Source organism: Plecotus auritus, assembly GCF_963455305.1.
Source record: "Plecotus auritus genome assembly, chromosome: 10".
Taxonomy (NCBI): Eukaryota; Metazoa; Chordata; class Mammalia; order Chiroptera; family Vespertilionidae; genus Plecotus; species Plecotus auritus.
Window position 1 is genome coordinate 11,192,768 of NC_137785.1, and position 21,293 is coordinate 11,214,060.

General features: G+C 50.4%; 1 protein-coding gene across 3 annotated transcripts; it reads left to right on the top strand.

The window, feature by feature from the left end:
- Nucleotides 1–411: 411 nt before the first annotated feature.
- TSKS (testis specific serine kinase substrate) lies at nucleotides 412–17,962 on the top strand (the record flags this gene model as incomplete). Of its 3 annotated transcripts, none has more annotated exons than XM_080645040.1 (11): nucleotides 412–581; nucleotides 1,820–2,045; nucleotides 12,470–12,565; nucleotides 12,793–12,876; nucleotides 13,176–13,286; nucleotides 13,817–14,076; nucleotides 14,607–14,801; nucleotides 15,560–15,733; nucleotides 16,307–16,442; nucleotides 17,555–17,679; nucleotides 17,806–17,962. In XM_080645040.1, 11 exons carry the CDS (start codon nucleotides 412–414, stop codon nucleotides 17,960–17,962), a joined length of 1,734 nt encoding a protein of 577 aa, XP_080501166.1. The 3 variants fall into 3 exon arrangements, with proteins under 3 accessions (XP_080501166.1, XP_080501167.1, XP_080501168.1); XM_080645041.1 differs by having other exon boundaries at nucleotides 13,203–13,286; XM_080645042.1 differs by having other exon boundaries at nucleotides 13,203–13,286; nucleotides 17,512–17,679; nucleotides 17,806–17,938.
- Between the last annotated feature and the right edge of the window lie 3,331 nt (nucleotides 17,963–21,293).

The following is a 21,293-nucleotide window of genomic DNA, read 5'->3' on the forward strand; positions in this document are numbered from 1 at the left end:
CCGGCTCCCAGGTCCCGGGAAAGTCCAGGGTATCCAATGAAGAATCAAGTGTGAATGTGGGGGGCTGGGTGAGCCCACGGTGACTCGTAGGGAGAGGGAAGTTGGCCCCTCCCAAGAAGCAGTGGGCCCCTCCATTGTCAGTTCTGGACGGGAATGAATGACTCCATTGCGTTTCTGAAGGGGAGGGACATATCGGGGTGGAAATAGAATCTGGACAAGAAGAGTTTCCTGAGACCCCTGGGGGAAATGCTGAGCCAGCACCTCCCCCTCCCGGCACCCCCCCTCCGTGAGGCCCAGTGGTTGGGTCCTTTATGAGGCAGGCTTGTGGAGACAGGAACTTTGAGGGTCAGTGGTCAGAATAGGTAGAGAGTCTCAGAGGAAGGAGTCCCTGGGAGCAGGGCCCCACACGCCATGGCCAGCGTGGTGGTGAAGACAATCTGGCAGTCCAAGGAGATCCATGAGGCAGGGGACCCCCCGGCGGGGGTGGAGAGCCGCTCCCAGATGATCCCAGAGGCTCCTGGGGGGGTGCCCAGCCCAGCCAAGGGGATCGCGAAGAAAAAGAAGGCCGTGTCGTTCCACGGGTGGGTTTATTGCACCCTGTCCGTTATGGTCCTAGCGCCCCGCACTGCCTCCAACACAGCGAGTCTCAGTGTGGGTGCTGGTGAAGAGGAGGGGCAGGGGAGGGGCAGGCAAGGAAGAAGTCAGAGGAAGGGCGGGGGGGGGGGGGGGCGGGGGTGGACATTAAAGGAAAAAGAAAGCCAGGCCGGTGTGGCTCGGTGGATGAGGACCGACCCACAAACCAGGAGGTCATGGCTTGATTCGTGGTCAGGCTACAGGCCCCATTGCGGGCTCCATCCTTTGTAGGGGGCGTGCAGGAGGCAGCCGATCCATGATTCTCTCTCATCATGGATGTTTCTATCTCTCTCTCCCTCTCCCTTCTTCTCTCTCTAGTCAATAAAAACCATATTTTTTAGCCCTAGCTGGTTTGGCTCAGTGGATAGAGTGTCAGCCTGTGGACTGAAAGGTCCCAGGTTCGATTCTGGCCAAGGGCACCCGCCAGGGTTGTGGGCTTGACCCCCAGTAGGGGGTGTGCAGGAAGCAGCCGATCAATGGTTCTTTCTCATCATTGATGTTTCTATCTCTCTGTCCCCCTCCCTTACTCTCTGAAATCAATAAAAACAACAACAACAATAACAACAACAACATATTTTTTTAAATATATTTTATTGATTTTTTTTACAGAGAGGAAGGGAGAGGGACAGAGAGCTAGAAACATCGATGAGAGAGAAACATCGATCAGCTGCCTCCTGCACACCTCCCACTGGAGATGTGCCCGCAACCAAGGTACATGCCCCTGACCGGAATCGAACCCGGGGCCCCTCAGTCCGCAGGCCGACGCTCTATCCACTGAGCCAAACCGGTTTCGGCAACAACATATTTTTTAAGAAAGAAAGTAGGTAGCAGGGATGGAGGAGTTAGCAGAAAGTAGGCGGTGAGGTTGGAGTCAGAGAATATGGGATATGGAGACGGAGGTAGGAGGGGCCATAACCCACTGACGCTACATCTTTTTTTTATTATTATTGATTTCAGAGCGGAAGGGAGAGGGAGAGAGAGATAGAAACATCAATGATGAGAGAGAATCATTGATCAGCTGCCTCCTGCACACCCCCCACTGGGGATGGAGCCCACAACTTGGACATGTGCCCTGACCGGGAATCGAACCGTGATCTCCTGGTTCATGGGTTGACTCAACCACTGAGCCACGCCGCCGGCTGGGCTGAAGCTACATCTGACCCTCCTGCCTGTCTCTCCTCCCCAGGGTGGAGCCTCGGATGTCCCACGAACCAATGCACTGGTGCCTGAACCTCAAACGGTCCTCGGCCTGCACCAATGTATCCCTGCTCAACCTGGCTGCCATGGAGGCCACGGACTCCTCCGTCACAGACTCTACCACGGAAGACAGTGGCTCGCTGGCACTGCCCGTGCCCCCCACCTCCCCGACCCCACCCTGGGCTCCAGATGATCCAGATATCACGGAACTACTGGTGAGGGGCCCCAGCTGGGGAGGTTGGTCCTAGCCCTGGTGGGAGCCAAATGCTGAGGACGGAGGGGTGTCTGTGTGGTTCTGGTCACTTTTTCTAATTATTTTTATTGATTTTAAAGAGGAAGTGGGGGAGAGAGAGAAACATCAATGATGAGAGACAATTATTGATTGACTGCCTCCTGCACACCCCTTACTGGGGGTTGAGCCCACAACCCGGGCACCTGCCCTTGGCAGGAATCGAACCTGGGACCCTTTAGTCCGCAGGCCGACGCTCTATCCACTGAGCCAAACCGGCTAGGGTGATTCTGGTCACTATTCAAAGCCCAGAGGAACTGTTACCTCCACCCCCCTAACAGCCAGCCATGAATCTGTTCCATTTTTGGGGAATGATGCTGCTGCCTGGGAGTTGGTCCTGATTTATTTATTTATTTTTATTTTTATTTATTTTTTATTTCAGAGAGGAAGGGAGAGGAAGAGACAGAAACATCAATGATGAGAGAGAATCATTAATCAGCTGCCTCCTGCACACCCCCTACTGGGGAGCCCACAACCCGGGCATGTGCCCTTGACCGGAATCCAACCCAGACCCTTCAGTCCACAGGCCGACGCTCTAGCCACTGAGCCAAACCGGCTGGGGCTGGGAGTTGGTTTTCGCTCATACAGTCACTTCGCAATGTCCCGGGTCAGGCCAGGTCCCTGCCCTGAAAAAGCACCCAGTCAACGCCTAGTTCTCACGCTGTCTCCCAGGGACAGACTGGGGACAATAAATCTTTTAATAGAGGCCATGCTGGGATCCCAGAAAAGGGACCTCACCCCAGGATGGGTGTATCCGGGAACGGTTCCTCCTGGGCTTTGACAGAGGAGTAGGAGTTCTCTGAGGGGCTCACCTAAGAATCGGGGGTAAAGCAGGGAGGTGAGCAAGATCTGTGAGAATGTGGAGAATTCCCCACAGAAGCACAGAGGCCTACAGCTTGGTTCTTTCACCGCCCCCGCCAGCCCCGCCCCCAGCCAGGCTTCCCCAGGCCAGCCCTGACCTGGGCTCGATGTGGACACTGAGAATGGCTCTAACAATAACCAGATTGGCCGGTGGGGCTCATCCATTTGGTTGGGCCTCCTCCCAGGCACCGAAAGACTGCAGGTTTGATTCCCAGTCAGGCCACACACCCAGCTTGTGGGCTCCATCCCTGATAAGGGGTGTGTAGGAGGGAGGTAGCCGATGGATGTTTTGCTCTCACATGGATGTTTCTCTCTGTCTCTCTGTTTCTCTAAAAATCAATTTTTTATATACATATTTTTATTGATTTCTGAGAGGAAGGGAGAGGGAGAGAGAGATAGAAACATCCATGATGAGAGATAATCATGGATCGGCTGCCTCCTGCAAGTCGCCCACGGGGGATCGAGCTCACAACCCGGGCATGTGCCCCTGACTAGAATCAAACCTGGGACCTTTCAGTTCACAGGCCGATGCTCTATCCACTGAGCCAAACCGGCTAGGGCTAAAAATCAAAAATTTTTTTTAATCTTAAAAGAAATAAAAATAACTATGCTCATAATGATGCTAATGAGATTCACTGGCAATGACTGAGCACTTCTGTTCCAAGAGCCTCAGTTTCCTCATCTGTGAAATGGAGATGTATTTGTTCTCACAAGAAATATCTCTTCAACGCCTACAAGGTGCCAGACACTAGTCTAGGAGCAGAAATATAGCCGTATCCAAGACAGAGTTCTGGATATAACCGCACCCACTTTATGCGGTTGTCATGACAACGAAGTGCAGTTCATTCATATAAAATGTTTCGCACAGTAGCTAGCTGTAAGCACAGCATAAGTGCTGGCTGTTACTGTCGTTCTTTTTATCTGCCCCCATTTCACACGTGAACTTACTGAGGCACCAATAGGTTAAAGAGCATAGCCGAGGTGATGCAGCCGGTACGCAGTGGAGCCAGGCCTAGGAGTCAGGGGTGGGAGGTGGGGAGCACCCTGCACTGATTGGGGGGGGGGTTGAGGTCCCTGTGGGAGCCCCAGAAAGGGAGCCCTTGGCGAAGGAAGGCTTTCCAGAAAAGACAAAGCACAAGTTGGATCTTGAAGATAAGGACGGTGTTCCCCAGGCAGGAGACAGGGAAGCTAGCCGGAACATGTGCAAAGGGACAGGGGTTGAAAAGGACCCTCAGAATGGGGGTAACTGCAAGTTAGTCCCAGCAGCTGGAGTGTGGGGTGTGAGAGAGAGGAGGCTGAGAGGGGCAGGGACCAGGCCTCACGGGCTAAGAAGTGTGGGTGTTCTTCTAAGGGCAATGGGGAGCCATTGAGGGTTCATGAGTGGGGGGGGGGAGAGGAGCAACTTAGGGTATTGACTCTAAATTTACTGAACACCTACTATGTGCCAGGCACTGTGCCACATCCCTATGGTGGGGATCTCATTTTTCTCTCTTAAAAGTTCTGTAAGGGAAATTTTATCATTATCTGTTTTGCTTTAAATGTATTTATTTGAGAGAGAGAGAGACAGAGAGAGAGAGAGAGAAACATTGATTTGCTGTTGCACTTATTGATGCATTCACTGGTTGACCCCTGTATGTGCCCTGACTGGGAATCAAACCCAAAACCTTGGTGTATCGGGATAACACTATAACCAACTGAGCTACCTGGCCAGGGCCGTGTCATTACCAGTTTAAAGATGGAAACAGAAATAACAGGTCTAGCCCTAGCCTGTTTGGCTCAGTGGATAGAGCGTCGGCCTGCAAACTGAAAGGTCCCAGGTTCAATTCTGGTCAAGGGCACATGCCCAGGTGTGGGCTCGATCCCCAGTGGGGGACTTGCAGGAGGCAGCCGATCTATGATTCTCTCTCATCATGGAGGTTTCTATTTCTCCCTCTCCCTTCCTCTCTGAAATCAATGAAAATATATTTTAAAAAAAGAAAGAAATATTAAAAATAAATAAACAAATAAATAAACAAATAAATAAAAAAATAAAATAACAGGTCTAGCCCCTGGCGTGGCTCAGTGGTTGAACATCGACCTATGAACCAGGAGGTCACCATTCCATTCCCCATCAGGGCACATGCCCGGGTTGCAGGCTGGATCCCCGGTGCAGGGTGTGCCGGAGGCAGCCAATCAATGATTCTCTCTCATCATTGATGTTTCTATCTCTCTCTCTCCCTTCCTCTCTCAAATCAATAAAAAATATATTTTTTTAAAAAACAGGTCTAGAGAGGTGGAGTGACCTCTGCAAGTTCAGAGAGTTGATCAGAAACAAGGTCAGGCTTGGAAGCCTGGGGGGTTGACACTAAAGCAAAAGTCCTTTCTTTTCCTCAAGACTCCTCTGGGGCTGGGTGGGGGACCTCTGAAAGGCAGATAGAGCCTGGAGGCATGGAGGCCAGAGGAGGCTGGGAGAGGGTCCAGAGGAGGAGGACCAGTGGAGAGAAGGGAACAGGGCAGGCCGTCTGTCCGGTGGCATGGACGGCCAGGAGCCATCCCCTCCCCCAGCCCTATGCTGTCCTCCCTGTGAGCGTGGCTCAGGCAGCGCAGCAGCGCTTTGCCTCCCACCAGAGCTGTTTCTGAGTCACATCCCCAGCGGATCGTGCTGCCTCAGAAAGAGCCCTGGGCAGCCAGCAGGGATCAAGGCTGATGCGGCTGCCAGCCTGCGTGGGGTGAGGGGAGCGGCAGCGTCCCCCGGGCTTCAGGTTCCTTCTCTGTGGAATGGAAGAAGTAATGACAGCCAACACCTCGGGGAGCAGCGAGGTGCAGACAGTAAGGACACAGAGACGCTCAGCCCCTGAGCTCCAGCGGGTGAGAGAGCTGGAGCTGAGCAGAGAGTAGGGGCAGGAACACAGAGAGGGGCCCAGAGGCCCAGAGAGAGGGGACAGAGCGGGGCAGAAAGGAAAGATGCAGACACCAAAGAGAAGGGGGACAGATAACTAGAGAGAGAGGTTAGAGAAACAGGGAACGGGCATGGAGACCCTGCTTGAGTGACAAGTTCAGATTGGACAGAGACAATGGGAGAATGATGAAGCAAATAGCTTTAACTCCTTGTGTCTTTTTTTTTTTTTTTTTAAGAGAGAGAGAGAGAGGAAGGAAAGGGAGAGAAAAGAGAGAAACATCCTTTAGTTGTTCCACTTGTTTATGCATTCATTGGATGCTTCTTTACGTGCCCTGACCTGAGATCGGACCCACAACCTTGGCATATTGGAACGACACTCTAACGTACTGAGCTACCTGGCCAGGGTGGCTTCTGTCTTAAACTGTGACATCTGTGTGAGGCCAAACGATGCCACTGAAAAGGTGGTGCTGCTTTTGGGGAAGGCCCACGAATCCAGGCAAAGAGGCACAGGTCGTCGGGCCCCTGCTTGGAATTGTCAGTAAGGACTGTCTGTGGACTGTCCTGAGGCTGCGAGGTTTGGGTTCTAACCCCTGCCTGGTAGATCCCAGCCTGCTGTCCTTATTTAGTTAGTTTGTTTTTTAATACTCACCTGAGGATATTTTTCCACCGATTTTTAGAGAGAGTAAAAGAGAGAGGGAAAGACAGAGAGAAATATTGATGTGAAACACATCGATTGGTTGTCTCCTGCCCGCGCCCCGACCAGGGCCCGGGCTGGGGAGGAGCCTGCAACTGAGATACGTGCCTTTGACCGGAATTGAACCCGGGACCCTTTGATCTGCAGGCTGATGCCCTAGCCACTGAGCCAGCCAGCTAGGGCCTGCTGTCCTTATTTTTAACAATGCTGATACTAATCATTATGCCTGGCTTATTGATCACCTATCAACCCTTACTGCCATCTGAGCCAGGTATCATTAATCCCATTCTATGAGAAAGGAAACAGGCAGACTTAAACTAGGGAATCGCATTGCTAAGTCACAAGGTGTGTGGATGGCCAACGAGGGCTTTGTCCCCGGGTCTCTGGCTTCCCTGCAATACCATTCACTCCTTAGCCAAGGGTGACAGGCTCTGCCTTCGCCATGCCCCTCATATGTGCTCAGTGAGGCTAAAGCTCACCTCCAGGCACACCAGCTGCCATATATATCTTTTATTGATTGATTGATTTCAGAGAGGTAGGGAGAGGGAGAGAAAGATAGAAAGATCAATGATGAGAGAGAATCATTGATTGGCTGCCTCCTGCACGCCCCACACTGGGGATCGAGCCCGCAACCAGGGAATGTGCCCTGACCATAAATTGAACCATGACCTCCTGGTTCATAGGTAGAAGCTCAACCACTGAGCTGGGCACCTAGGCAAGGTTCATCTTTTATATATATATATACTAGAGGCCCGATGCACAAAGATTCGTGCAAGGATTGGCCTTCCTTCTTCTGGCTGCTGGCACCCCCAGAGCCACCTTTACGCTCCAGCCCAGAGCCGCCTTTCCGCCTTCCCACACTGCCCAGAGGCCCGGAGCGGCTGGAGCGGTGCCTGCATATTGCAAATTAACCCACCATCTTTGCTGGGTTAATTTGCATACTCACTCCTGGTTGTCTGGTGGGTGTCGCAAATGTACGGTCAATTTGCATCTTACTTTTTTATTAGTGTAGATATATATATATATATATATATATATATATTTCAGAGAGGAAAGGAGAGGGAAGAATAGATAGAAACATCAATGATAAGAGAAAATCATTGATTAGCTGCCTCCTGCACGCCCCCCACTGAGGATCAAGCCCACAACCCGGGCATGTGCCCCTGACCAGAATCAAACCCAGGACCCTTCAGTCTGCAGGCCGACATGCTATCCACTGAGCCAAACCAGCCAGGGCAAGGCTCATCTTTTAAAGCAGTGCCAAAGAATGTATGGACATATTTTAAACCACCATGGTTTTGTGGGGTTTTTTTTGTAGATGCCCTTCATCAGGAAGAAGACATTCCATTCTATTTCTAGTTTGAGTGGTTTTTTTTTGTTTGTTTCTTATCATGAAAGAATGTTAGCCCTAGCTGGTTTGGCTCAGTGGATAGAGTGTCGGCCTGCGGACTGAAGGGTCCTGAGTTCGATTCCGGTCAAGGGCACATGCTCGGGTTGTGGGCTCCATTCCCGGTGAGGGGCATGCAGGAGGCAGTGGACCAATGGTTCTCTCTCATCATTGCTGTTTTTCTCTCTCTCTGCTTTCCTCTCTGAAATCAATATATATATATATAGTTAGATTTTGTCAAATGCTTTTCCTCAGTTAACGTGATCATGTGTTTTCCCTTTATTCTAATGATGTATGACATTGATTCTTTTCTATATGTCAAACCAACCTTGCATTCCTGGGATAAATACTATTTGATCATGGTGTGCAATCCTTTTTATATACTGCTGGATTTGGTTTAAGATTTTGTGACTGTTTTCAGAGGGATATTGGTCTGTAGTTTTACTTTCTTGTGATGTCTTTGGTTTGGGCATCAGTGGATAGAGCGCAGAATCAATTAGGAACTGTTCCCTCCTCTTCTGTTTTTTTTTGAAAGTTTGGGATGGTAGCAATTTTTTTTAAATTTATTTTTATTTTTTTAAAAATATATTTTATTGATATCAGATGGAAGGGAGAAGGAGAGAGATAGAAATATCAATGATGAGAGAGAATCACTGATTGGTTGCCGCCTGCACGACCCACATGGGGAATGGAGCCCACAACCGGGGGCATGTGCCCTGACTGGGAATCGAACCTATGACTTCCAGGTTCATAGGTCAATATTCAACCACCGAGCCATGCGGGCTGGGCAGCAATTTTTTTTAAAATGATTGGTATAATTCATCAGTGAAGCCATCTGGTACTGGGCTTTCCTTTGTTGGAAGTTTGATTATTAACTCAATCTCTTTATTTGTTATGGGTCTATTCAGATGTCCTAGTTCTTCTTGAGTCAGTTTTGATTGTTTGCATTTTCCTAGGAATTTCTCCATTTCATCCACATTATCAGATTTAATGGCATACAATTGGTCAGAGTATTCCCTTATAATCCTTTTTCCTTCCGTAAGATCCATTTTGATGTCCCCTTTCCTTCCTGATTTTAGTAATTTGAGTCATCTCTCTCTTTTTCATAGTCAGCCTGGCTAAGGATTTGTCAGTTATGTTGACCTTTAAAACAAACAAAACAAAAACTTCTCATTTTGTGGATTTTACATACTATTTTCTACTCTGTATTTCTTTTTTTTTTTTTTACCGCTGTATCTTTACTAATCCCTTCCTTCTGCTAGCTCTCAGTTTAGTATGCTGTTCTTTTTCTAGTTTGTTAAAGTGGAAGTTTACATTATTAATTCTGAGTGCTTTCTTCTTTGTTGATGCAGGTGTTTAGTGCTCTAAATTTCCTTCAAAGTATTTCTTTCCCTAATCCCATAAATTTTGGGTTATTGTGTTAATTTTCCTGCACCCCAAAACATGTTATCACTTCTCGTGTGACTTCTTCTACTCATTGGTTGTTTATGAGTGTATGTTTTAATTTCCATATATGTGTTTCCCAAATTTCTTTCTGCAATTGGGTTTTTTTTTTTCCTTGATTTCAGAGAGGGAGAGGAGAAGAGAGATAGAAACATCAATGATGAGAGAGAACCATTGATAGGCTGCCTCCTGCACGTCCCCTACCAGGGATCGAGCCCGAAACCCGGGCATGTGACCTTGACCAGAATCAAACCCAGGACCCTTCAGTCTGCAGGCTGATTTCTAAGTTCACTCTCCTGATGTCATCAAGGTCAAAAAACATACTTTGTATGATCTCAATCCTTTTAAACTTATTGAGAATTTTGGGGGAACTTTTCGTGTGCACTTGAGGAGAATGTGTATTCTGCCATTGTTATGTGGCATGTTCTATACATGTCTGTTAGGGCTGGTTGATTTATAGCGCTGCTCAAATTTTCTATCTCTTTGCTGATCTTCTGTCTAGTTGTCCTATCATGGAAAGTGAGGTATTGAAATCAACCATTAATGTTGAATTATCAGTTTCTCCCTTCAATTCTGTCATGTATTTTGAAGTTTTGTTAGGTGCATGTATATATTTATAATTGTTATACCTTCTCAGTGACTCAACTCTTAACAGTTTTTGCCAGTTTTTTTTTAATTGATTTTATGAAGGGGTGGAATTTTGGGGGGGGTTGACTTCACTTTGCTGTCCCCTTCCAACAGTATTTATCACACTTGTTCTCCACAGCAACCATGCAAGAAATGTGATATTGTCCCCATCTTAAAATGCAGGAAACTTGTTCTCTCTTTTCTCTTTGTGTATCAGTTCAGCAACTGTGAAAGAAACCAAAATGACCTGTTTATTTCTCACATAAAAATCTCAACAAACATAGCGGGCCTGCTCTTCAAGTGCCGTAGGTTAGAGGCTCCTGTGTTCTGATGGCTCAGCTATTAAGTCACAAGTTTGGCTGCTGAAACAAAAGACACAAACAGCCCTGGCCAGTTTGGCTCAGTGGATAGAGCATCCACCTGTGGACTGAAAGGTCATGAGTTCTATCCCTAGTCAAAGGCATGTACCTCAGTTGCAGGTTCGATCCACAGCCCTTGTCGAGGCACATGCGAGAGATAACCAATCGATGTCTCTCTCTCACATCGATGTTTTTTTCTCTCTTTCCCCCTCCTCCCTCCCTTCCATTCTCTCTAAAAAATCAATGGAAGAAATATCCTCAGGTGAGGATTAAAAAAAAAAAAAAAAAAAGACTCAAACAGCATAGCTTAAACAAGATGGAAAATGTCATCTCTTGTGTGCAAGCCTTCAGAGGAGATTGGAATCTAGGATGGGAGCTCCCCAGTGCTGGAATTCAGGCTTCCTCTGTCTTGTTCTGTCTTCCATCTCATGCCCCAAAATGGCTTTAGCCACCAATTTTGCATTCCCGCCAATAGGAAGGAAGAAATGGGGCCGTTCTCTCTTCTGTTCCTTATTAAAGGCATGACTCAGACATCTTCATTATTCCCACTCACATTCCTTGGCCAGATCTTAGTCACATGACCATGCATGGCTACAAGGGAGCCTGGGAAATGTAGTCTTTGGCTGGGAAGTCATGTGCTAGGCCAGTGGTCGGCAAACTGCGGCTCTGGAGCCACATGAGGTCTTTGGCCCCTTGAGTATGGCTCTTCCACAAAATACCATGGCCTGGGTGAGTCTATTTTGAAGAAGTGGCGTTAGAAGAAGTTTAAAAAATTTGGCTCTCAAAAGAAATTTCAATCATTGTACTGTTGATATTTGGCTCTGTTGACTAATGAGTTTTTTTTTAATATATTTTTATTGACTTCAGAGAGGAAGGGAAAGGGAAAGAGAGAGAGAAAGAGAGAGAGAGAGAAACATTCATGATCATAGAGAATCATGGATCGGCTGCCTCCTGCACGCCCCCTACTGGGGATCGAGCCCACAACCTGGGCATGTGCCCCGATCAGGAATTGAACCTGTGACCTCCTGGTTCCTAGGTCGATGCTCAACCCCTGAGCCACGCCAGCCAGGCTGACTAATGAGTTTGCCGACCACTGTGCTAGGCTAATTTCTGTAAAGGTGGAAGAGCTGAGAGTGGACGCTGCCCCATGGATCCCTCCTGAGCCAGTTTGGCAGGAATCACAAAGCATTTTATGGCGATAAAAGATAGCAATGATCCGAGGCCACACGGGGATGTTCCTGTCCACCCAGGTACACAGCACATGAGGTGGCCTTGTCAGAGTTTAAACCCAGAACTTTGGCCACCTCATGTGCTGTGTACCTGGGTGACAAGGGACACCCCCTCTCTGAGCCTCATTGGCCTCTCTTGCAGAAGGGGCCAAATAATTTCAGCAGGTGTGGTTGTGAGGAATAAGAGAGAAAATGTGTGTCAGCGCTTGGCCTGGTGCACCGTGAGTGACTGTGTCTAGAACGTGGGTTACCTTTATTTTTTTTTAAAATATATTTTATTGATTTTTCACAGAGAGAAAGGGAGAGGGAAAGGGAGTTAGAAATATCGATGATAGAGAAACATCAATCAGCTGCCTCCTGCACACCCCCTACCGGGGATGTGCCCACAACCAAGGTACATGCCCCTGACCAGATTCGAACCTGGGACCCTTCAGTCTGCAGACCAAAGCTCTATCCACTGAGCCAAACTGGTCAGGGCTAGAACGTGGGTTACCTTTAGAATTCTCCAGTGCCTGGAGAGAAAGTCAGAGCACGTGTCTTAACAACGTATCTTATTTCTGTCTGTGGATCCGGAAGGCTTTTATCTCAGTGTCTGGTTGAGACCATCTCCCTTCCTCCACAACCTGAGTGCTCTCCCTACCCCCACTCCCTCCTGGTCCTACTTATTGTTCTTCCCACCACAAGCAGGAACCAAGTCCACCCCTGGCTTTCGGAGCAGGAGTACCTAGAATCAAAGCGGCGTGGCCTTGGCTCAAAGTCACACGGCCACTCTAGGGCAGGATCAAGGTGTACACGGAGCCTCCTCTCAGTTCTAGACTTGTTCTTGGGGCTGGGGTTTTGCTCCCACCCACCTGTCTCTCATTCTTCCCCAGAGTGGGGTCAACAGTGGATTGGTTCGCGCCAAAGACTCCATCACCAGCTTGAAGGAAAAAACCACCCGGGTTAATCAGCACGTGCAGACACTGCAGGTGCGCGGCACGCCTTCCCCGCAACACCTCCTCTTCCTCCAGGGCCACTTGGCTCTCTTAGGCCCCTCCACCAGCTCAATGAACCCATAGCCCAGCTGGGAAGGCAGAGGCTCAGCAAGGAAAGCGATCTTCCCAGGCCTAGCCTCTCCCCACCATGGGGCGCATAGTGGGGTGTCCCCTGTGGCCTTAGCTAACCCCTTAGCTAACTCCTCCCTTCCATGCTCCAGAGTGAGTGTTCTGTGCTGAGTGAGAATCTAGAGCGAAGGCGGCAAGAGGCAGAAGAACTGGAAGGGTACTGTAGTCAACTCAAGGTGAGCTGCTGCGGGGCAGGAGTGGAGGGGGGAGGAGAAGGGAGTGGACTTAGGAAGAGGGTGGGGGTAATGGAGTGGGTGGACATGAGAGGGTGGGGGAGTGGAAAGTAGCACAGGACAGGCTGAAGGAGAAAGTCAGCCCTTTATCCAAGGGAGCCAGTCTCCTAAGGGATAGAACAATAGGCAGAGGGCAGACACTGGTTGGGGGAGAGGGGGGACGTGTGCCTTGTTATCTGGGGTGGAGCCTGTATGGAAATAGAGGGGAAGGGCAAGGAGGCAGAACTGGAATGGGAAGGCAGGGCCCCTGCCCTGGTGTCCTGACCCAGGAGAACTGCCGGAAGGTGACCCGGTCGGTGGAAGATGCTGAAATAAAAACCAACGTCCTGAAGCAGAACTCTGCCCTGCTGGAGGTAAGGGGTGGGGGATGGGGGGGGGTCCCAGGATTGGGGACAGGGTGCTTGATCAGACTTCAGGTGGAACTTGCCCACCCCACCATCACCCCGCCCCGTCATGTTCACGGTCATACTTCTCTGTGCACAGTAATAGTCAGGTCCCGGGGAGAGACTTGTGTTGGACTTCGAGTGGGAATGTCCGAGGTGCCCCTATGCCCACACATGTCCCAGCAAAATGTTGGAAAATTTTCAATTGTTCTTCCTAAACAAGAGAGACTGGCACCTTGGAGGACTGGAGTGGGGGGTGGAGGATTTGGGGGGTGCGGAGCTGAATGGAGACAGGGAGGCAGGCATCTTCAAATGGGAGAAAGGTCCCAAAATAACGGCAACTGGGAGTCCATTTAGACTCCAAGCTGGACTTCCCAATATCCTGCCCCCCACATTCATGTACTTGCCAATCTCAGGGACTCACTGGGTGGATCTGGGGTGGAGGTGGTAGGGGGGGGCAAAGGGCTCCACGCCTTAACCCTGCCCCCTTCCCGGGTCAGGAGAAGCTTCGCTACCTCCAGCAGCAGCTGCAGGATGAGACGCCCCGGAGGCAGGAAGCCCAGCTGCAGGAGCTGGAGCAGAAGCTGGAGGCCGGCCTGTCCCGGCAGGGCTGCTCCGGGCCGCCGGGGAGCCCCGATGACCCCCCACGGCCACGCAGCCTGGCCCCCGGCTGCTGGGGAGCAGGGGCCCGGGCAGGGGAGGGCCTCATCATGAGTGAGCAGGAGGTGCAGAAGGTGTCTGCCGGCCTGGAGGACCTGAGGTGAGTGGGTCCTGGGGTGCAAAACTGGAAAATCTTGGGGGGCAGGGCACGGGGGGGGGGGGGTGGAGCCCTGAAGAACCTGGGAGGGAGTGTTTCAGGAGGTGGTGACCTAGAAGGGCAGGACTTGGAAGAACTTAGTTTTGAGCACAAGGCTGGCGGGAGGGGGGTCCACAGCTGGGTAAGTTGTGGTGGGCAGGGTGTGTGTGTGTGTGTGTGTGTGTGTGTGTGTGTGTAGGGGGAGGCAGGTCATTGGAGGCTCCAGGTTCAAGGGGGCAAGGGGACAGGGTTGGGGAGCTGTGCCTTGAGGAGGCGGGGTCTGGAGGGGCTGGAGGGCAGGATAAGCGGAGGGCCAGGATTCCTGGTGAGGACAGAGGCAGTGTTTTAGAAGACAGGGAAGGGTTCCCAGAAATAGGTCGAGAGAATGTGGGGACTGGGTGGGCCCGGAGCCATAGACGTGGTGTTGGCATGGCGGGCACGATGGGGACGAGTCCAAACCCAGCCCTGACCAGCTCCTCACCTTTCCCCTCCAGGAGGGAGGTGTCCTCGTTGACCGCGCGGTGGCACCAGGAGGAGGGGGCGGTGCAGGAGGCCCTGCGGCTGCTGGGGGGCCTGGGCGGCAGGCTGGACGGCTTCCTGGGCCAGTGGGAGCGGGCGCAGCGCGAGCAGGCGCAGACGGCGCGGGGCCTGCAGGAGCTGCGGGGCCGCACCGACGAGCTGTGCACCATGTGAGGGCCACGGCGCGGGGTCGGGCTGCGGGAGGGCGGGGCCTCGAGGGAAAGGGGAGGACCAATCAGCTGGGACCAAGAGGGCCCGACCATATACTGACACGAGGAAGCTCCTATTAGAGAGTAGGAAGGGGCTGGCCATACCTAATAAGGCCTGAGGGGCGGAGTCAATTAGAGCCGAGTTTCCACACCTTAAAAGGACAAAGGGAGGAGCCAAGCAGGCGTAGTGAAAGCCAATTGGAGAACAAGGAGGGGTACTTCAGCCCTAAAAACATAAAAGGAGCCCGGGCCAGTGGTCCAATGGTTAGAGCCTCAGCCTGAGCACCGAATGGTCTCAGGTCGGGTTCCCTGTCAAGGGCATATACCTGGGTTGCAGGTTTGATCCCTGGCCCCCGTGGGGGTGCATGCGGAAGGCAACCAATGTTTCTCTCTCTCTCTCTCTCTCTCTCTCTCTCTCTCTCTCTCTCTCTCTCTCTCTCTCTCTCCCCCCCCACCCCCTACCTCCCTTCTACTCTGTCTAAAAAGCAATGGAAAAAATATCCTCAGGTGAGGATTAACAAAGTAAAATTTAAAATATTTAAAAATAAAAGGAAGGGCCAATCAGAGCAGTGAGGGGCAGGGGCCAATCAGAGCAGAGAGGGGCAGGGGCCAATCAGAGCAGAGAGGGGCAGGCAGGGCAGGGTATTAGACTTGCTGGTCACGGGCACAGCCTCGCTCGGAGAGGCGACCTCGAAGCCCTGGTTATTCTCCCGCTTCAGGGTGGAGCGGTCAGCCGTGTCTGTGGCTTCGCTGAGGAGCGATCTGGAGGGGCTGGGCCCTGTGAAACCAATTCTGGAGGAGCTGGGGCGGCAATTTCAGAGCTCTCGAAGAGGGTCTGACCTCACCATGAACCTGGATCGGGCCTCCCAAGGCTCCTGTACCCGCTGTGCCAGGTAAGGGGCCCAGGCCTGGCTCCCGGTGCATTCCATACAGACAGAGGATTGAAGGAGACGGGCATTGGCGAGAGCGGGAGAGGGCATCCCCAGGCATGTGTTGTAGGACCAGCAGTCCTGGTGCATTATGGGAGCCACATTTCCCACGTGGAGTCAGAATCTTGGGGAACACCACTAAGTCTTGATATAGTCAAGCATCCTAGACTTCTAGTGCATTGTGGGAAGATTGGGGAGTGGTCGTTGGTGGGGGGCTGGGTTTACCGGTGCGTTGTGGGGAGGTGAGATCTCGGTTTATCAGAGAGCCGAGGGATACCATGTTCGGGTCATATTAGGAAGGGGGAGGACTTCCAATACAACGTGCGACCAGATTAAACCAGTCCATTGTGGGAAATATGAGCTTTTGGTGAACTGGGGGCCATCGGGCGCCCTTCCGGAGTGGGACTCCCCAGGCATGGTGATGGGGTTGCAGGGGTGCTCTGTGGGAAGGGGCCCTGGGTGGAGGCTGCGCGGTAGGCATCCCGGGAATGGAGTGAGTACCAGGCCTCTTTCACCTGCTGACTCCCCCTCCCCCAGCCAGGGGCAGCAGCTGTCCACGGAGTCCCTGCAGCAGCTGCTGGAACGCGCCCTGACCCCACTAGTGGACGAGGTGAAGCAGAGGGGCCTGGCCCCTGCTTGCCCCAGCTGCCAGCGGCTACACAAGAAGATTCTGGTACCAGGGCCCGGGGGCCACCATGCCCCCCTTTTCTGTCAGAGAGGGGGCGGGAGCCCTGGGCACAGGGACTGCTGTGTGCGGGTGGGAAGACTGAGCTATGGGCCGCAGGTGTAGGGGGAACACTGGGCTTTGATGATTAGGGTCAGGGACGGGCAGGCAGGTTAGGAGGTTGAATTTAGAGACATTCGGAAGAGAATGGCAATCTGTGGACATTTTAGAAACCAGCACAGGGTCCATTGGTCAATTATTATGGAACCTTGGTGAGGGTCGTTGCCCAGAGCATGATGGGACACTGGATATGGGGCACTGTGGGATACAGGAGGCAGACACATAGAATGCAAACCCGACTTTCTGTAGGTCTTAAGAGAGGCCACATATTATACGGGGTCACTGAGGTCAGACAGAGGACCCAGGGAATGTAAGTCACAGTAAACCAGTGCATTTTGGGAAATGGGACCACAGCTCTTCCTGGGCCGTCGCACCACAGGCTTCAAGCCCAACAGCTAATGGAACTTTCCATCCTCATGTGGTGTACCAGAGAGCTGATGTCTTATGGGCCATGGCCTAATGACATAAGCTATAGCGGGTGAGACAGACAAGTGAGGCAGTGTGGGACGTTGATGTGGCAGAACTATGGGACTACGACACCATAGGACAAGGGGCCTGGTGCATTCTGGGACATAGGGAACCAGAGCACTAAGGACCACGATTGTGACAGAGATGCTGGTCTGTAGATAAGGAGATGGGAGGTCTTATGAGATGTAGAAGGTCACCATGTGATGGGATACTGGGGGCCAAACACATATCTAAGGCATGATGCTTTGTGGGCATTTGGGGAAAGTAAGATAGATGCTGATTTAGTGCTTGCTGGGACACAGAAGGCCAGTGCATTAGGGGACAGGCCGTGGGACAAACCCAGGTTCAGCACACAGTGGAATTTGGAAGGCCAGTGCATTGTGGGATGCTGGGGTCCGCTGGAGGCATGATAGGATACCTTGAGGGAGGAATGTGGGCCCCATGGGCCCCTGCCCCTTGCCCTCCGCGATCCAGCTCCCTCCACCCCCAGCCCAGTCAGGCAAGCCCAGCGGCGCCTACACTCCTCTCCCCAGGAGCTGGAGCGCCAGGCCTTGGCCAAGCACGTCAGGGCAGAGGCCCTGAGCTCCACCCTTCGCCTGGCCCAAGACGAAGCCTTGCGGGCCAAGAACCTGCTGCTGACGGACAAGATGAAGCCGGAGTGAGAAGGAGGCTGAGGGCATGGGAGGAGGGTGAGGTCTTGGGGGTCGGGCCTGAGTCACCCCCTCCACCAGCCCCGTGGCATCTGGGCCCACCAGCACCAACTGCCCACTGTCTGTCATTACAGGGAGAAGGTGGCCTCTCTGGACTACCTGCACTTGAAGATGTGCTCCCTCCATGATCAACTCAGCAACCTGCCACTTGAGGGGTCCACGGGGACAATGGGAGGAGGAAGTAGTGGGGGAACTCCCCCAAAACGTGGGGGCCCAACTCCTGAACAATAAATGGCTCCTCATGCTGGCATGAACTCTGTCTCCTTTTTGGCACCAAAAGATGGTTAGTAATTTGGATGCACACCATGCCTCCGCCCCTGTGCTCCCTGCGGCGCGGTCCTCAGCTAACAGGCTGTCTCCATTCAAAGAGATGCTGATGATGGTCCAGGTCTTTGGAAAGAAGGTAGGGGGCCCTAGCTGGTTTGGCTCAGTGGATAGAGCGTCGGCCTGTGGACTGAGGGGTCCCAGGTTTGATTCCGGTCAAGGGCATGTACCTTGGTTGCGGGCACATCCCCAGTAGGAGGTGTGCCGGAGGTGGCTGATCAATGTTTCTCTCTCATCGATGTTTCTAACTCTCTATCCCTCTCCCTTCCTCTCTGTAAAAAAAAAAAACACAATAAAATATATTTTAAAAAATCAATAAAATATATTTAAAAAGAAAAAGAAGAAGAAGAAGGTAGGGGGGTAAAAAGGTTCCGTGGTGTAGTTGGTGGCATCCGTCAACGAACATTTTTTAGGGTGATTTTTACTAGGTAATTGCCTATTGCTATGTAAAAAATTACCCCAAAACTTAGCTGCTTAAAGCAATAACTGTATATTATCTCACAATTTCTGAAGGCCAGGAATCTGGGAGTAGCTTAGCTGGATGGTTCTGGCTCAGGGTCCTCATGAGTTTGCAGGATGTCAGCTGGGGCTGCAGTCATCTGAAGGCTTGACTGGGGCTGGAAGGCTCATTCTCATGGCTGTTGGCCGGGGGCCTCAGCTTCTCATGCCAGCTAACTTCTCCCAGAGCAGCAGTCTAAGAAAGAACAAGTGCCTTTGATGACCTAGGCTCCCAAGTTGCATAGTATCATTTCCCCTTTTTATGTTCCTTAGAATTGAGTCCAAATTTTACTCAGGGGGTGTGTCAAGAGAATTTGCAAACATATTTTAAAGAGAATGTCAATTTGTGGACATATTTTAAACCACCACGGCAATGCTATTTTAAGTTTTTAATCAAAGTATAATATAAACAGTAAAGTTCACAAATTAAAAGCTCCATGAGCCCAGCCAGTGTGGCTCAGTGGTTGAGCATTGACCTATGAACCAGGAGGTCACAGTTCGATTCCCAGTCAGGGCACATGCCCGGGTTGCGGGCTCAATCCCCAGTGTGGGCATGCAGGAGGCAGCCAATCAATGATTCTCTCTCATCATTGATGGTTCTATATCTCTCTCCTTTCCTCTCTGAAATCAATAATATATATATATTTTTAAAACTCCATTAATTATCATGAAATAGACATGTTCATGTAACCACCACCAAGATTTAAAAATTCAGTTTATAGTGCCCCCTGAATCCTTTCTCATGTCCCCTCACAATCACTACCCTTTCCTTCTACTCCAAAGGTAATCCCTATGCTAACATATTGCAATAAGGTAAGAAAAGAAAGAATATAAGGACAGAGAAAGAGAAAAATATCATTATTCTGAGATGTCATAATTATACATATAGAGAATAATAAAGAACCTAATAGAATAAATTATTAAACATCAGTGAGTTTACCAAGGAAGCTGAATAAAAGCTGAACAAATCTAGCAAAAGACATGCCATCCCCTCTACAGAAAAGTTACAAACATAACTGAGAAGTTAAAGACCTCAATAAATGGTGGGGGTTAAACCATATTCATGGTCTATCAGATATTCTAAAGATGCTACTTCTTTAAAAAATGAAAACAGCCCTAGCTGGTTTGGCTCAGTGGATAGAGCATCAACTTGTGGACTGCAGGGTCCTGGGTTCGATTCTGGTCAAGGGCACATGCCTGGGTTGTGGGCTCCGTCCCCAGAAGGAGGCGTGAAGGAGGCAGCCAATCAATGATTCTCTCTTATCCTTGATGTTTCTCTCTCTCCCCCTCTCCCTTCCTCTCTGAAATCAATAAAAACAAAATAAGAAGTCCCAAGAAAACTATTTATTAAAAAAAAGAAAACATATTTAAATTTAACATTATTTTAAGCCCCAATTGATTTATAGATTCAAAGCTAGCAGATATGAGATTTATTAATGTGGCTTCATTTGTACCCACAGGGTCATGGGAACTGGGGTGGGAGGGTCTAAAACCCCTCAGAGGATGAATAATCATCATTTTACAGAGTGATGTGGACTATGTTTATATGCCCAGAAATTCATGTGTTGAAGCCCTAATCCCCAGTGTCATGGTATTTGGAGATGGGGTAATTGGGAAGTAATTAGGTTTAGGTGAGGTCATGAGGGTGGGGCCCCATGATGGGATTAGTGCCCTTATAAGGTGAGACACACTCTTTTTTTTTTTTTTTTTAAGAATGCACAGAAAACTCTGGGCATTTATTTTTTAAATATATACTTTATTAGTTTTTTACAGAGAGGAAGGGAGAGAGATAGAGAGTTAGAAACATAGATCAGCTGCCTCCTGCACACCTCCCACTGGGGACGTGCCTGCAACCAAGGTACATGCCCTTGACCGGAATCGAACCCGGGACCCTTCAGTCTACAGGCCGACACTCTATCCACTGAGCCACACCGGTTAGGGCGAGACACACTCTTTCTCTCCCCACCATGTGAGGGTACAGCAAGAAGGCAGCCATCTGCCCTGACCGGTTTGGCTCAGTGGATAGAGCATTGGCCTGCAGACTCAAAGGTCCCGGGTTCGATTCCAGTCAAGGGCATGTACCTTGGTTGCGGGCACATACCCAGTAGGAGGTGTGCAGGAGGCAGCTGATCGATGTTTCTCTCTCATCGATGTTTCTAACTCTCTATCCCTCTCCCTTCCTCTCTGTAAAAAATCAATAAAATATATTTTTAAAAAAGTTTAAAAAAATATATTAAAAAAACTAAACGTCCACAAATGTGTCACATAAAATAAAAGGGCACGAACGGAGATGCTCAAGGTTGTCTGTAGGAATAGGGACACGGCTCCCTGTAACTGGTCATAGGTAAGCTCCTGCAGCAGCTTAACTTTCATTAAATCCACGGGGGCTGCTCATGCAATCGCCTTGACCTCTGCTTAGGGAAGGCAGCCTGTATTTTAACTTGATAATAAATGTCGATTTTATTTTATTTTTTATTTTTAAATATATTTTTATTGATTTTTTACAGAGAGGAAGGAAGAGGGATAGATAGTCAGAAACATCGATGAGAGAGAAACATCGATCAGTTGCCTCTTGCACACCTCCCACTGGGGATGTGCCCGCAACCAAGTTACATGCCCTTGACCGGAATCGAACCTGGGACCTTTCAGTCTGCAGGCTGACGCTCTATCCACTGAGCCAAACCGGTTTTGGCTAAATGTCGATTTTAACACACACACACACACACACACACACACACAA